The sequence below is a fragment of the Uloborus diversus genome, chromosome 2 (genome assembly GCF_026930045.1).
Source record: "Uloborus diversus isolate 005 chromosome 2, Udiv.v.3.1, whole genome shotgun sequence".
Classification (NCBI taxonomy): domain Eukaryota; kingdom Metazoa; phylum Arthropoda; class Arachnida; order Araneae; family Uloboridae; genus Uloborus; species Uloborus diversus.
Window position 1 is genome coordinate 178,708,583 of NC_072732.1, and position 15,880 is coordinate 178,724,462.

A 15,880-nucleotide genomic window follows, 5' to 3' on the forward strand; every position below is an offset into this window, starting at 1 on the left:
GGGACCTAATAGGGAATACCTAATACCTCATAAACTACTTAATACACCACGGAAAGTTTTTCATATTGGGTGCATTCGGAAACGCGGATCGGTCGCCTCGGTGCAACCGCAAGCGTTCGGAAACGCTTGCGGTGGAACCGCTGACGTCACTTAACCGCGTTCGGAAACACTGCGGTTGTTTTCTGGCGGTCGACTTGGTAGCAACCTGTGGCACCGCTGTCTGGAAGCGGTTAGCGAGATCACAAACGTCACAAAGTCTGTGTTGGCCAATCCGGTCGTGTTTCATGTTTTGATCGTAACACACGTGACTTGCCTATTATGAAAGTTACGCGTTGATTGGAGTGTCGTTTGCTGCTGAACTAGAACTACCGCGGTTTAACCACGAGCGTTCGGAAACACAGCTGTTCTACCGGAATTCCTAGAGAAATTCCAAATACGTCATAACCACACCGGACTAACCACGCGGTGTAACCGGTGGATCGTTTCCGAACGCAGCCATTATGTTTGTGTCAACTAATTTGAGTTTGTGGGGACGTGGATCAGAGAGACTAAGTACATCACGTGATACTTCAACACTCTTCAATAGTAAAAACCATTCGAACATGCCTATATGCCGAAGCAGGATAGGTGAATTTTGCCCAATCAGGATAGAGAGTCAATGAAGACTTGCTCCTTGAATCGGAAGATTAGCCGGTGCCATAGACATTTGGTAGTTTGTTTTGAAATTTCTTATGTGCTTCGATTCTCGTGCTCGCTCATGTTAATACAACATTGTAAAAGAAACTGAATTTACATTTTTTTTAAATATTTAAACTTTGGGTCATTATGGCTATGTGTCGAATCCTCCGAAAGTATGGTATCTTTATTTCTAATTTTCAGTCGTCTTTCCTACAGGAAAATATTTTTTGTAGACGAATGCACATCATGCAGAAAAGTATTGCTTCTGCAAATTTTAGTTTCTTCTGGAATCGTGTAATATGTAGTTTAAACAATACTTCTCTGGATCATAACACATTTGGCAGTAAATATTCACGTGACTCGAGGCGTCGCTGTTCTACTGAAGGTGAGAAAATTCATTCAATTTTCCGGGTATTGATTGGAATAATTTTTATCCTGGTAATGGCAAAGAAGAGGAATTTTTAAAAGTAATTGGTGACTGTTTCTTAGATCAAGTTGTAACTCAGGGAACTCGAGAGGAGGCCATTTTGGATCTAGTTTTTTGTGACATAGGTAGTTTTGTTCAGGGGTTGAGTGTAGGGGAGCATATTGGAGATAGTGATCATAACAGCATTAGGTTCCGGGTTAAATTTGAAGTGTGCAAAGATGATAATTTTAGGTTTGTGCCCAATTTCAGAAACACCGATTTTGTTGCACTTAGGCAGAGGTTGAAAGAGGTTTTTTCGTCAGGGTTGGAAAATAGCGACGTAGATCAGCAGTGGACGGAATTTAAGGATAAACTTGCTAAAACCGTTGGGGACTATGTTCCATTTAGGAGAAAAGGTGTTAGTACCAAAATTTGGCCCATGTGGTTCTCCATGGAGACTAAAGAAGCTCTTAATTATAAGCAAGCCACTTTTCGTAAGTTTAAAGTAACTGGTCAGAGTGCGGAAAGGCTCCAGTATGGTAAGGCAAGGCGAAATTTTAAGTATTTGGTACGGATTCAGAAAAGGGAATTGGAGCAAAGGCTGGCAGATGACATTGATGGGAACCCTAAGAGGTTTTTTGCTTACGCTAATTCTGGGAAAGCTCGAAACAGTCAAATTGGGCCTTTGGTTGATGAGCATGGAAATTTAATCCAAAACGATAGGGATATTGCAAATGTTCTAAATAACTTTTTTTCCAGTGTGTTTAACGATAACTGTATCTCAACAGTTGACACTAACAAGACACAAGCTATTATACAGCTTGAGGATTTTGTATTTTCCAGGGAGGAGGTTTTATTTCATTTGAAAAAGATTAAAGCAACTAAAGCTCCGGGACCAGATAATATTTATCCAAAAATTTTAGTTGAATGTGCAGAGGAATTAGTGGATGTTATTTTGAATATTTTCAATGCTTCTTATAACTCGGGGACGGTGCCAGAGGACTGGAAGCTGGCTAACATAATGCCACTCTTCAAGAAGGGGTCTAAAGGTATTGCTGGGAATTATAGACCTGTAAGTTTGACTTCGGTGATTTGTAAGATTTTCGAAACTTTGATCAAAATTAAGATCATGATGTTCTTAGAGACTAATAGTCTGTTGACTAGTTTGCAGTATGGTTTCAGGAAAGGTAAATCCTGTACTACTAATTTATTGCATTTCTACGACAAGGTTACCTCAGCTTTAGATAACAAAAAATGTGTGGATGTTGTTTATATTGATTTTCAAAAAGCTTTTGACAAGGTACCGCATGTTGCTCTTCTCAGCAAGTTAGCTGACATTGGAATAGGAGGAAAAACTTTACTTTGGGTTAGAAATTGGCTTACTGGTAGGAAGCAAAGAGTAGTTGTGAGAGGAAATCATTCTAATTGGAGTGATGTTTTAAGTGGGGTTCCTCAGGGATCAGTTTTAGGGCCTCTTTTGTTTATTATATTTATGAATGACATCAATGATAATATTTCTGGATGCATGAATTGTTTTGCTGACGATGTAAAAGTTATGGGGATTGTCGAAAATGAAGAACAAGTAAAACAGCTGCAAGAGGATTTAGATCATATTACTAAGTGGGCAGATAAATGGGGTATGGCAGTTAATGTAGGGAAATGTCAAGTGCTACACTTAGGTCATGGAAATAAGCGTATGAGATATCGTTTACAGGGTTCAGTCATAAATCAGGCAGAAAATGTTATGGATCTGGGTGTCTTTATAAATCACGACTTCAAGTTTAGTCAACAGTGCAGTATTGCTAGTAACAAAGCCAACAAAATGCTTGGGTTCATCAATAGATCTATTTCAAACAAATCTAAGAAAGTTCTTCTGCCTTTATATAGGAGTTTAGTAAGACCTCATTTGGAGTATGCTGTTCAGTTTTGGTCGCCTTATCTGAAGAAAGATATTTTTGTATTGGAAAGGGTTCAAAGAAGGGTAACTAAATTAGTAAGGGGACTCTCAGATTTAGATTATGATACCAGACTTAATAGGCTTAACATGTATAGCCTGGAGCAAAGGAGAGTCAGAGGGGACATGATTCAGTTATTTAAATTTATCAAAATGAATGATGTAAATGGATTAAATTTTTGCGGGGAAAGCAGGACAAGGGGTCATTGTTTTAAGCTATTTAAATCTCAGGCTAACTTGGAAATCAGGAAAAACTACTACTTTAGCAGGGTCGTGGGCACTTGGAATAGCTTACCGGAAGAGGTGGTAATGAGCAAGGGAGTGGATAGCTTTAAGAGGGCCATTGATCTTCATTGGGGACTAATTAATTGACTAGGACCAGCCTAGCTGGGCCCAGTGCCTGTTGCTGGTCGTCACATTTGTATTTGTATTTGTATTTGTATTTGCATTGAAAACTCAAGATTATAAATAATGGAAAAAAAAAAAAAAAAAATCTTGAATTTGTGAGCATTTTTACGATGATCGTGTTAGTCGAATTTCGACTGTACCGTGTACAGATTTTTGCTGTACATTTTTCGTACTTAGATTCTTCTATCTTGGATAATATGTTTGTCATTAGTCTGTCTAAGATCACTTTAATTCTATTTTTTTTTCTTTTCACCTAAACAATTAGAAAATTTTCATTTATTCATCTCTTATACAAGTGAGTTATAGCTCTAACATGTTGTATATTGCTATTTTTAATTTAATTAATGTGGATCTTAATTTTGTATGTTATGTATTCATTCATGTGCTCATCTTGCAGGCTATCAATGCAGTGGATATAGGTTGCTGTAATTTCTATACCACTGAAGTAAGATTTGTATTCCACTGTGACGGAAATAACGTGGGGTAACGTTCCTCACAAGTAGTAAAGTCTTGGACAAAAACTATTTTGGGAAATTATCTAAGAAGTTTCACAGAGAGTTATCCTATTCTAAATTTTGGTCCTTTCCCGTGGTTCTTACAAAAAGAATAATTTACAAATTTTATTCTAAATTAACATGTATTTTTCATGTGAACCACGTTTATGTACTCATTGTTTATAGTTATATTCAGTTGAACTCCCTTAACGCTATTTATTTCAACACAACATTTCGCCTTACATGAAGTAATGCCACTCCCCATCAGATAAAGCTAAAATTTTGAGAAATCATATGTTTATGACAAAGATTATTTGGATGAAACTCAACTTAAGATAAATGGCAAATTTTCAAGGAGAAAAGAAAAAACTGGCAACGCTTATCCTTTTACATAGAATTTCCTGGCTAACTTGTCATTCTGAATATAAGTTTCTGACTTAGCCTCCAATTTTCTGTCACAAGAACAAAATCTTTTGTCTGTTTGCTCAAAATCCGATAAACCCAGAAGTTGATTGATTCAAAATTAGGGTGCAATAACTTTTTAGGTCTTTTTCGCAACAAAATTAATGTATGAGCATTAAACACACATGCAATACGAAAAATTTCGCTTTTCAGCCTTTAATTTTGAAAATAATTTATTTGCCCCCCCCCCCCCCCTGCTCAGAAATGGCAAGTAATCAAGTACAAGATAACTCGTAGTTAGCATCCTAAAAAAAAATGCAATTTACAAGTTATCTTGTAGTTGGCAGTCAACGTGTTAATGCCTTAATCACTTAGGAAGGAATGGTCTCCAACATTTTCTGTCTGTAGGGAACATCAGGAAAAAGGGACAGTGCTGCATTCATGCTGGAATAAAATGCGAAAATTTTTATGTAGTACATATAGCACACTTTAGAGTGTCATTGCTCTATTTACTGGACAAGCTGGGAAACTTTTTCACATTTTATTCTATAATAAATACAGCACCGTCCCATTCCTCTAGACTCTCCTTTTGTATTCTTTTCCTAATCAAGGTCTCATTATCCTTGATTTCTAATAAAATGCAGCACAAAAAAATATAATGAATTTTTAAATGAAATATTAAAGGGCAGATTCAATTCTGACAAAAATCAATAACATTGAATATAATCAATTGCAGGGGTCTGTCCAGGGTTTTTCACAGTCGGTTTTCTGTGAAAAATCAATTTTGTACAAAATCAAATAATTTGCAAAAAAAAAAAAAAAATTTTTTTTGTTAAAAATGAAAGTTTAGAATCTTGAGATGGTGGAAACTGCATCACTGACAGTTTTCCCTCTTTTCTGTTGAGAATCATTCTTGGGTGTTTTTCTAGTATTCGAGGAGAGTGGGGGGTGGAGGCATTGCTAACTGGGAGATGGGCACCCCTCAAGTATCAATATTTATCTACCATTCTACATCATGTTAAATTATACTAGAAATGTTATTTGTATAGTATTTAAAATAACTAAGAAAAATAATTCAGGCAGCATTTAACTTTTTATCCAAGACACTGTTTAAGAGCACAGAATTCCGTTTAAAACTTATAAACTCTGTGATTTTTACAAAAATTAAAGATTTTATTTGTTTACCTCTTTACAAAGCGTACTAAACATCGAAAATTCGAAAAATCCGATTCCCATAGTGGACGCGATCCTGAAGTCAAGGCATAAAAAGTATAAAAACGGCTTGTAAAAGAAATATTTTTGATAAAATATTTTAGAATTTTATTTTAGAGTCGATAAACATATCATTTATATCTGGATACAGTTGAAGAATGAAACATGATTCTCATATCAGATGTAAAACGATTGCGTCTTTCAAAATGTAGGCATCTAAAAAAAAAGTGGTAAATAAAAGAGTTTATTTAAAGTTAATTATTCTTTTTAGCATTGGAAAATCAAAACTTTCTCCCAAAATAACAGTTAAACATTGCAGCCCCAGACGCTAAAAGGTGATAAGTTTGAAGTTGGTAACTCTATCTGAAGTGATCACATCCCCCCCTCTACCCCACCTCTTCTATCATTTGCAGTTTTAAGTTTATTTCACTGTGTGTTACTGTTTATTTAATCATGAGCAGGGAGAAAATTGTTTACGACTTTTCAGAGAAGTTTTTATTACATCACTGTTGCCTAAAACAAACAAGAAAAATTATAAACCAAACTGACTTTCAGCTGTAGCTGTTAATTTCTTTCAAAGACACAAACAACCAGGGCCGCGCCGTCCCTATGTGCAAGGTCGTGTGGCGCACGACGGCGCCAGAGCCAAAAAGGCGCCGAGCTCTACGAATCAATGCTCCAAATGAAAGAAAAAATCCCCAACCAAAAAATAAAATTGAACTATTCATTTTTCTATTAAAGTACCTGTAAAATTATACTGCTCATTAAAACAAACAATCCTCCTTGCTGCCTATCTATAAGGGGGAAAAAATGCCTTGTTGTGTCTGAATATGCTAATCAGAAGCGCAACCTATTACACTGAAAACACGTGATGCTAATTAAGAGCCATTGTCTGTAAGAAGGATCAGGCAAGTTGTGATTGTTGGGATTTTTAATTTTTTTTATTTTCACATATGTTGTTCCTTATCATGAATGTAATGTAAATCCGTTGAAGTTGGTAACTCTATCTGAAGTGATCACATCCCCCCCTCTACCCCACCTCTTCTATCATTTGCAGTTTTAAGTTTATTTCACTGTGTATTACTGTTTATTTAATCATGAGCAGGGAGAAAATTGTTTACGACTTTTCAGAGAAGTTTTTATTACATCACTGTTGCCTAAAACAAACAAGAAAAATTATAAACCAAACTGACTTTCAGCTGTAGCTGTTAATTTCTTTCAAAGACACAAACAACCAGGGCCGCGCCGTCCCTATGTGCAAGGTCGTGTGGCGCACGACGGCGCCAGAGCCAAAAAGGCGCCGAGCTCTACGAATCAATGCTCCAAATGAAAGAAAAAATCCCCAACCAAAAAAATAAAATTGAACTATTCATTTTTCTATTAAAGTACCTGTAAAATTATACTGCTCATTAAAACAAACAATCCTCCTTGCTGCCTATCTATAAGGGGGAAAAAATGCCTTGTTGTGTCTGAATATGCTAATCAGAAGCGCAACCTATTACACTGAAAACACGTGATGCTAATTAAGAGCCATTGTCTGTAAGAAGGATCAGGCAAGTTGTGATTGTTGGGATTTTTAATTTTTTTTATTTTCACATATGTTGTTCCTTATCATGACATGTTATGCACAATAGATCCACCTGGTACCTATATCAAAACGGGCATTTTCTATTTAAGAAAAAAAAACTCTTGCTGCCCAAAGCTCTTTATGTTATAAGGTACACTTCTTTGTATTAAATAAAAAATAAATATGTTAAAAAAAATCTGGGTGCGAAAATATTAAATAAATATATATATAAAAAAAACGTCATAAGGTACTAACTTGGAACGATTATATTTCCAAAACTGATAGGAGTGACACCGATTTTTTTTTGTGCAAATGTTAGACAAGCATGTTGGTTATCAACCTAATGTAGTATCAGATATCTGCTATGAGGGCGACAGTTGAAATTAGATTCTAAATATTTGTGTTTTTGTGAAATTTATTGAATAAAAGTTCCAATATCTTCTGGCGCCTTTATAGTGACACCGATTTTGATACATATTTTTGATGTATGTAAGTGTGGCTAGAAAATGATCTAAAAATGTTGGTGTCATCATGAAGGCGCTTTGAAAAAATTGGCCTTGAATATAGAAAAAAATTCATTTTTGTTCATTTTTAAACGGAGTTTGTGGGCGTCGCCCTCGTAGTGTCACCGATTTGACAGCTGTAACAGTATCTAACAAGACCATATAGTAATATGGAATTGAAAAATCCATGTCATTATAAGGGCGCTTCAAGCAACAAGTACATTAAAATCTGCAAATTTGAAAAACCGGCAAAAATGTGCCATGCCCCCTAAACAAAAAAAAAATTGTTTTCTCAAAAACGGTGAGTCAGACAAAGCTCAAATTTCGGATTTACATTACATTTATGATAAGGAACAACATATGTGAAAATAAAAAAAATTAAAAATGTCAACAATCACAAATGCTTTAAACTGCCTGATTCTTACAGACAATGGCTCTTAATGCCATACATCGGCATTTTTCTTCATATGTGGAGCCATGAACGTTATTTCTTTATGTCTATAATTTCACTGGGTTGAGCATACGAAGCAGCGCAAAAAATTTGCTATTCCCCATCCCCATTTTTGTTCTTGCGGTGAATATGTTATAATTCGTGCAATATGTCTTTTTGTGATTTTTAACTAGTCTTTGGTAATTTCACTGCATCATGTTATCATACATTAAAAAATACGGTAAGCACATTTGCATATTATTTACTTGTGAGTAAAATGCATTTTTTGTAGACAATAATTTAGATTAACTTTTAGTTCCGAAAAGTAACGACTTGACCATGACTCAATTCCTTCATCCCCATTTTCTTTAACTATTAGTGCATTTAATTTAAGAAAGAGCTTTGGACAATGTGTTTGTTTTAGACATTAAATTCAATGCCTTTTTAACGACTTCGTAAGTTGGAAGTATTCGTTTTAACGGCAAGTTTCAGTATCAGATTTTAAAGCGGAATATACTCTGCAATATACACTCTGCAATATTATCCATTAATTCAGTAATATAATCAGTCACCTCCTGTTTCGTGGCGCAACCAGAGTTGTCCAGAGGACACCCCTTTGGTTGCATCACCCCATGCCCCCTCCCCTTCAGAATGCTTAGTTAAATGTTTTTCAAAAGTATTTACTTCTAAAGGGGGTGGGGGGACGCGTTTAACAAAGTGATTTTAATAAGGAAAAAAAATTAATGATGTTCGGTTAAAACTTTAATATCCACAAATTGGTCAGCTACTCCCCCTCCGTCCTATTTCTTTTCTTTTTTCTAGTTCGCCTGAAAATAAGAAATTTTTCAAAATGCTACTCTGCGGAATCACTCCCCCCCCCTTCTCCCCCCCTTCCGCTAAAAGCATTTAGGAGCATCTCAAATTTTGTTTTCAGAAATTAAATTTACCGAATTAAATTTTCCGCTTCTCACCCCCCCCCCTTCCGCTAAAAGCATTTAGGAGCATCTCAAATTTTGTTTTCAGATCTTCAATTTTACAAAATTTCAAGAAAGCTCTTGAATCCGAAACAACATCACTTGGAAACTCCGTTCGAAAATCACTTAAATTGCGTTTTTAGAGCTTCAATTTCGAAAGAATGCCGGCCCTAATGTCACCAAATATGGTCTTACAATCACGTTTTTAAGACTTCATTTTCAGAAAATATTCTTCGGGCAAAGGCCTCCGAACCTCCTTTCTTAAATATCATATTAAATTTTTCATAAGTCTTTTGAAAAACCTAAGTTAGAATAGTCTCTGAACCACTTCTCCTAATATCATAGAATATTGCTTAGGTTTTTAGGACTTTAATTTTGAAAAACAATTCGGAGGGGGGGGGGGGAGCTCCATAATTCCCTTCTTATAAAAATCTTCAAAGTGTCTTTAATTGCGTTTTTGTTCAATTTCGAAAAATTAGTGGGGAGAAAAGGGGAATTGATTTCTGTCTAATTTTCAAAGAAAAAAAAGCGATCGGGTAATCTCAGAGTTCCATTCCTTATTCTAACGTCTATAGATATGAACTATACAATCATGTTTTAAGGCTTCAACTTCTATAAATTTCCGCAGATCGCCTTGTACCCTCCCCCCCCCCCCCCGTAAAAAATTGCGTTTTTCAAACATTTTTGAGGAGAATCCTCGGACCCCTCTTATTAAAAGCGTTTTTTTTTTTCAATTTGTGCCCTCTAAACCTATTTTTTAGTTGCGTCACTGCTCTTGTTGTCATGTTTTGACAGACATATAAAAGTTTTATTAATTTTTCATCACTTAGAGATTATAGATATTCAAATTGGCTTTAACTTGGATATTAATATATTTTCTTCTTCCAAAACGCATTAGAATATCAGAGGAGCTGCTAAACTCAAAATAATTTCGAGATATGAAGTAAAAACGTACACCATATTGCGAAATTAAATATTAACTTTTTTTTGTATAAACTAAATGCTAAACGTATTTTTTTCCGTTTTATATTTGTCTACAAAACCTACCACCAGGTGTTAACTATATTTTCCTCGAACGCCAGAGCATAAAGGCGCTCAAAAGACATTTGCACGACGGCGCCGATCAGGCTTGGCGCGGCCCTGCAAACAACAAGCATTTATTTGGCCTTAGTAGTTATTTATCAGTTATTTATCATAGGTGGTTATTTGTCGCTTACAAGAGTGCCGATTTAAAAAAAAAAAAAAATTAGCAGATTTTGTATGAGCTGATACCTCTAATTTAACTTTAAAAATGGTTCCAAAAATGATGGTTTTTATGCACGGAAATATATGTTACTTTGATTTGTTATTTGCTCTTTCAATAAACAATTTGTGAAAGATCTGTTTTTGTTTATCAGAATTTATGAAGGGTCCGTTTTGGTTGATCAGGATTTTGTGAAAGGTCCGGTTTGGTTGATCGGAGTTTTGTGAAGGGTTCGTTAATGGACCCAAATTTCCTCTGGCCAGACCCCTGATTTGCATCTACCAATAGCACAGTCCGAATTATCCTTTACCCCATTTAGAAGTAAATTTCTAGCGACGCTACTGGTAGATATACAATTCTAGTGGAAGGAGCACAATCTAGTAGAATAATGCCCTTTAGATAGAATTCAAGAACTGAACTACATGATGGTATTAAACATTTAAACCTAATTGCATTTTTTGAAAATAGAAACTCACAAAATATAAATACATAAGAAATTTTAACAGTGTAATTAAACATTATGACTTTGTTGTTTTATTGAGCTGAGAAGCAGCGGGCTAGATTTTATAAGCTATACTAGTAGACTGTAGTTTGCTGATCTCCTTCATTTAGTCGTATTGAAATTAGAATTCACACAATTAAAACAGGTTCTTATAGTTGTTTTGGAGAAAGTATTAAAAACAAAAAATATATAAATCAATGCTTGGCCTACCACCTGCAAATGTGTGGAGGGCCATTTTTTCTCTCATCTTTTGTCTTTCTTGGAGTACTCATTCACTGCAAAATGAGAATATATTATTATTTTGATTACTATATAAATTGTATTTAACGTACATTTTGAGCTAGTTTAGACTTTTTGAAGCATTCACATCCTTTAAAAAAAATTCTATTAGTTTATTTAATTTGTTCTTGTTTTGAAAGTTTAACTGTTTCTTTATATTTTGAATGGTATGACAATTTCGATACAATTCCTTTGTCTCCCCTGCCTAACATTTTCTTGAGAATATTTTTCTAATTTCTATGATATTATAAATTGTATTTAAAAGTATTAGAACTACATCTTTATACATAAATGGCTACTTCTGTGTGTATGTATGTCTGGGGTAATCTTCAAAACTATTGGACAGATATCAACCATTTTTTCACCATAGATAGCTGCATTATCAGGGAGCAACTTAGGCTATAATTTATTCCTAAAAAACTTAGTTTAAAAATGTTGTGATGGAAAACGGTAAATGTCATTTAATTTCCCCATTAAATAATTAAATATAAAACCCATTGTTAAGAAAATTCGTTGCCTTACAACAGCAATATTAAAAGTAATTATGATGAAAATTTTGAATCAAGGCTTTTCCGGAGCAAACATGAGTTTAAAGTCATTTAAACATTCGGAATTTCTACTTTTTTCACACTTAGGGAAACATAGTAGAGAGCCTTTTTTTCTTTCTTTTTTTGTGTGTGTACTATTTAATTAAATAAAGCGCACATTTTTTTTTAGTGATCTTTGTTTTTGTTAGTTCATATTTTGGAAATTCTTCAAATTTTTGTATGCTTCAATTTGTGCTTTCGTTCTAAATGAATACTCGTTCGTTGTTTATACTTATTGCTATTTTACTTTTATGGGTAAGGAAGAAGCTCGATTTTTAATCACGTCAAAGCAGTGTGTTTTGAGTTCTTTCAGTTAAAACAGAAAACAAAACAAAGTAGCGATTGTTTCTCACAATTATTACTGACCCGGGCAACGCCGGGTATTTTTGCTAGTACTTTCATATTACAATATTAAATGTTAATGCTCAATTATTTGAACATTCATTGCAGTAAAATCAGATGTAAAAGAGAAAGAAATTGATATGGAGTTTACCTTTCAAAACGAATTACATTTACGACAACGACAAGCCCAACATTCAGTATTAATAGAACTACCAAGCAAAGCAGATGCTCTACCTGCATGTGCACTCTGTCAAGACTTCGGTGATATTGAAAAAGTTTTCAGTTACTCTGGTGAATCTAATAATGTAAGTATATTATTACCTTTCAAAGCTGTTCGTGTGTTTTTTTTTTTTTGCAACATTGTTGTTAGCTTCCAATTTAAAAGTAAATCAATTAAAGTAAGAAATAACAACGCCCAAATTGAGTGGATAGTTTGTCACATGATGATGTATTTATTTAAATTTCTATTTTCTGTTATTCAAATTAAACTTATTTTTTGATGTTTGTAAATATAACTTTGTTTTCTAGTTCACTGGTTTGTACTTGTCTTCATGCTTCACTTATAACTGATGATATAGAAATGACGTTCCTTAGTTTGTGGCATAATTTGTTAATTTAAATCAGCTTGATTTAAATTGGATAGTTAAAAAATCATTGATTTAAATTCTTAACTGAAAAAAATGTTTTGTATAGTTTTAGAACTTTGTTAAAATATGTTGCATTTAGCACCTGAGTTATAACTAGTAAAACTACATAGGTGCCTCTATGTCTATCTCTCTATTTATGTAATATATCCAAATAGTTTATTTTTTCACTACTGTTTTACTTCAGAAATGATAAAAGGAACATAGTAAAAATTGCAGTTCTTTAATATAAGTGTATGGCAACAAAAAGTATAATTAGTGAACTTAATATTTTTTGCTTAAAACATACTTGATTATGAAAACCCTATGAACTTGTAACTTTAAGATAGTTTTTAGAATATGAGCACTTCTTACAACACACCACAGATTATTACATTTTTTTTAAACCTTTAGCAAGCATATATGAAATACTTAGAGAAATTACACTGATTTCAATAAGACATATTAATTAGGTTTACTTTTTCTATGTTTTTTAATAAATTTTATCTTTTATTTTTAAACCCTTTCTGGTATTTTTTATAACGATCGCCCCCAAACTCTGCCTCTCTTGCACAAACTTCTTTTTGGCATTATGTTGGAAATACTTTTACAAGATTTGGTTTAATTCATTGATTTATTCTGAACTTTTAATCCTTTTGAAACTGGTAAAGCAGAAAATTGGTTCTTTTTTTCAGAGATTGTTGCAGCCTATCATAATTTATTCAACAACAGTCATATTACAATATGCAATAATGGCAGTAATTCGGGGATGGGGGGAGGGAACTATAGATTACAATTAAAATTTGGCACCAATGTTTAAAAATTTTTAAAATGGGAAAACATTGTTTTTGACGGGATGTTGCCAGTTACCAGGAAGCTGATCCTAGTGTCCGTTAAACTTGGGAATTAGATCGTCAGTTAATTTAGTTTACCTACCGCTGGCTTAAAGTATCCTGTCTGCTGATAAATGCAATTTCGTTAAATCTAAGATCTTTGAAGTCGGTTAAAAGAAAAAAAAAATCTTGAACCCAGGTTTGGAGGCTTCATGATTATGATCCAAACTTACGCATAATAGGTATCGTTCATTTTTCATGCAGCGTTGAATAAATAAAATTAAATTCTTTGAAATACACCTCTGACTTGTAATGTAAATCATGTTTCATTTGTTCATAAATGTCATCTGTACAATTTGGACTTTTAATATGAAGAGTCCTGGAAAGTAATTGATTTTCATTCTGCAAATAGTGTACAGAAAGAAGCTTTTATGCTCTTTATTTATTTATTTATATACTATTTTGTACATTTAAATGTTCTATCCTCTTTCTTTATGTGAGAAAATATCTTTGTGCTTTCATGAATATTTTCGTGAGAAAAAAAACATACTGTTTCTTTTTCTGACCAAAAGGTGTTCCTGTTAATTGAGTTCTCAAAGAAGGAAGCTGTGGATCGTCTACTTTCCTCCTGTCAATGCAGTAATATTTTGGATGCCTTTCCTGTATTCTCCCGTCTTATACAGTATAAAAGGAAAAATAAACATGAGCTTCAAAAACTAGATGTGAATATAATTGAAGATGCTAAACCTGAAGCATCTCAGTCAAATTTAGGGACAGTGAGTTTTTTTTCTTTTTTTGCTTATTTCAAAAATATAGATGGGATAAAAAATTATGGTGTGAACAGAAATGATGGAGCCAATTTAAAAAAACAAAACAAAATTTTATATATATCTATATATATATATATATATATATTAGGGTGGTCCTTATTTATATGGGAAAAATATTTTTTCGGAATTCAACAAGTGACGCCCCCTAGTTTTGTGACACTATAATAAAAAGTAACGTGTGCAAAATTTGAACTCGATCCTTCAATAATAACACGTGCCCCTAGGCCGTTGAACTTTAACACTTTTGATAATTTTCCCACAAATCTTCCGAGTTTTTACTTCAGATCCAGTACATCGTTTCACCTAGGTTTGCAAAATATTTCTACAGTGAGGTAGCACTAAAATTAACCATTTTAATTACTTTATATCACCTAAAGATTTTACGTTGCATAAGAATGAAATAATGCTTTAGAAATTTTCCTTAATCGTACGCTTTTCTCAATGTATTTCTATTGTGTGCATTTTTGTTCCAATAGTCTTGGAGAGTCTAAAATAAATTGCTTTGTGACTCATATTTGGTAAATTAGTTGTGAAATTCTTCGATTAATTATTTTGCTCCTCTTTCAGTTGTATCATTCACAATTTTCAGTATTTTAACAATCTCTCTTCCCTTTAAATAGCTTAAACATTTTGCCGTGAATCAGGATCAAATAGGAAAAATTTTTTTAGTATTTGCAATTAATCAAACAATTTTATTGACTTGTAATTGATTCTATGAAGAGGAAGATCTTTACTAAAAAGGATTCTAAATCATATACTGTTATCTCTGAAATTTGTTAAAGTCATCAGACACGTCTTCCTTATCACAAGCATTTTTTGGACTAGTCTTTTCCTGTCTTCAAAGTTAATTCCTTCATCCAATACACACAAAGCTACTAGTTTATCCCCTAAATACCATAAGTGATTTATGAATTTTCCAATCACTGCTTCTGCTGCATGTTTGTCGTCATTTTGTACGCTGCTAGTTTTTCAGACATATTATATTATTCAAAAGAGCCTCGATTGGGTTGCTGCGAAAAACCTTATTTTCATACAGCATTTCATTGTAAAACAGCTTTGTAAAACAGCATTGAAGGGCTTTCTTGTCATGTAAGGTCAGTTTAAATTGTTTCCTAAATATAAAAATTTTCAAACAAAAATTCCTTTTGCCACCCAGGTGGCTCAGGGATAAGCTCCAGGTTGCCGAAAACATATCCCTGTAGGAGGAAATTCACCAGGAAATATTATTACCAGGGGTCGATCCAGCCCCAATTTGGGGGCGCTTTGCGGCCCTTTCACAAAATTCCGCATGGCAAAAGTGGCCCCATTCACAAAATTCCCCATCGCAAAAGTGGCCTCATTCACAAAATTCCGCTTCGTAAAAGCAGCCCCTTCACAAAAATTTATAAAAAGGCAGCCTTTTCACAATATTTTTTAACCGCAAATGTGTACGCATCTACGCGGAAGCCTACCCCTCTTTCACCTTCTCCCATCTTATCTTTTTGCCTGCTGCGTGAGGTGTTTTTGCTTGAGAGTGTCAGAGGGGGGATGGGAGAGGAAAGGCTTGTGATTGGTGGCTATCCAAAATCCAAGAAAAATAATGAGCACGTGATAAAGATAAAATCGCATTAGAC

General features: G+C 34.0%; 1 protein-coding gene across 1 annotated transcript in view; it reads left to right on the forward strand.

Annotated features, from left to right (window-relative positions):
- Window positions 1-732: 732 nt before the first annotated feature.
- Window positions 733-15,880, forward strand: part of LOC129216682 (poly(A) RNA polymerase, mitochondrial-like) — a 48,968-nt gene continuing 33,820 nt past the window's right edge. The window contains exons 1-3 of the mRNA XM_054850898.1: window positions 733-1,063; window positions 12,090-12,286; window positions 14,010-14,213. Of these exons, the coding sequence (XP_054706873.1) occupies window positions 826-1,063; window positions 12,090-12,286; window positions 14,010-14,213 (639 nt within the window). The 5' untranslated portion in view covers window positions 733-825. The remainder of the gene's footprint in view (window positions 1,064-12,089; window positions 12,287-14,009; window positions 14,214-15,880) is intronic.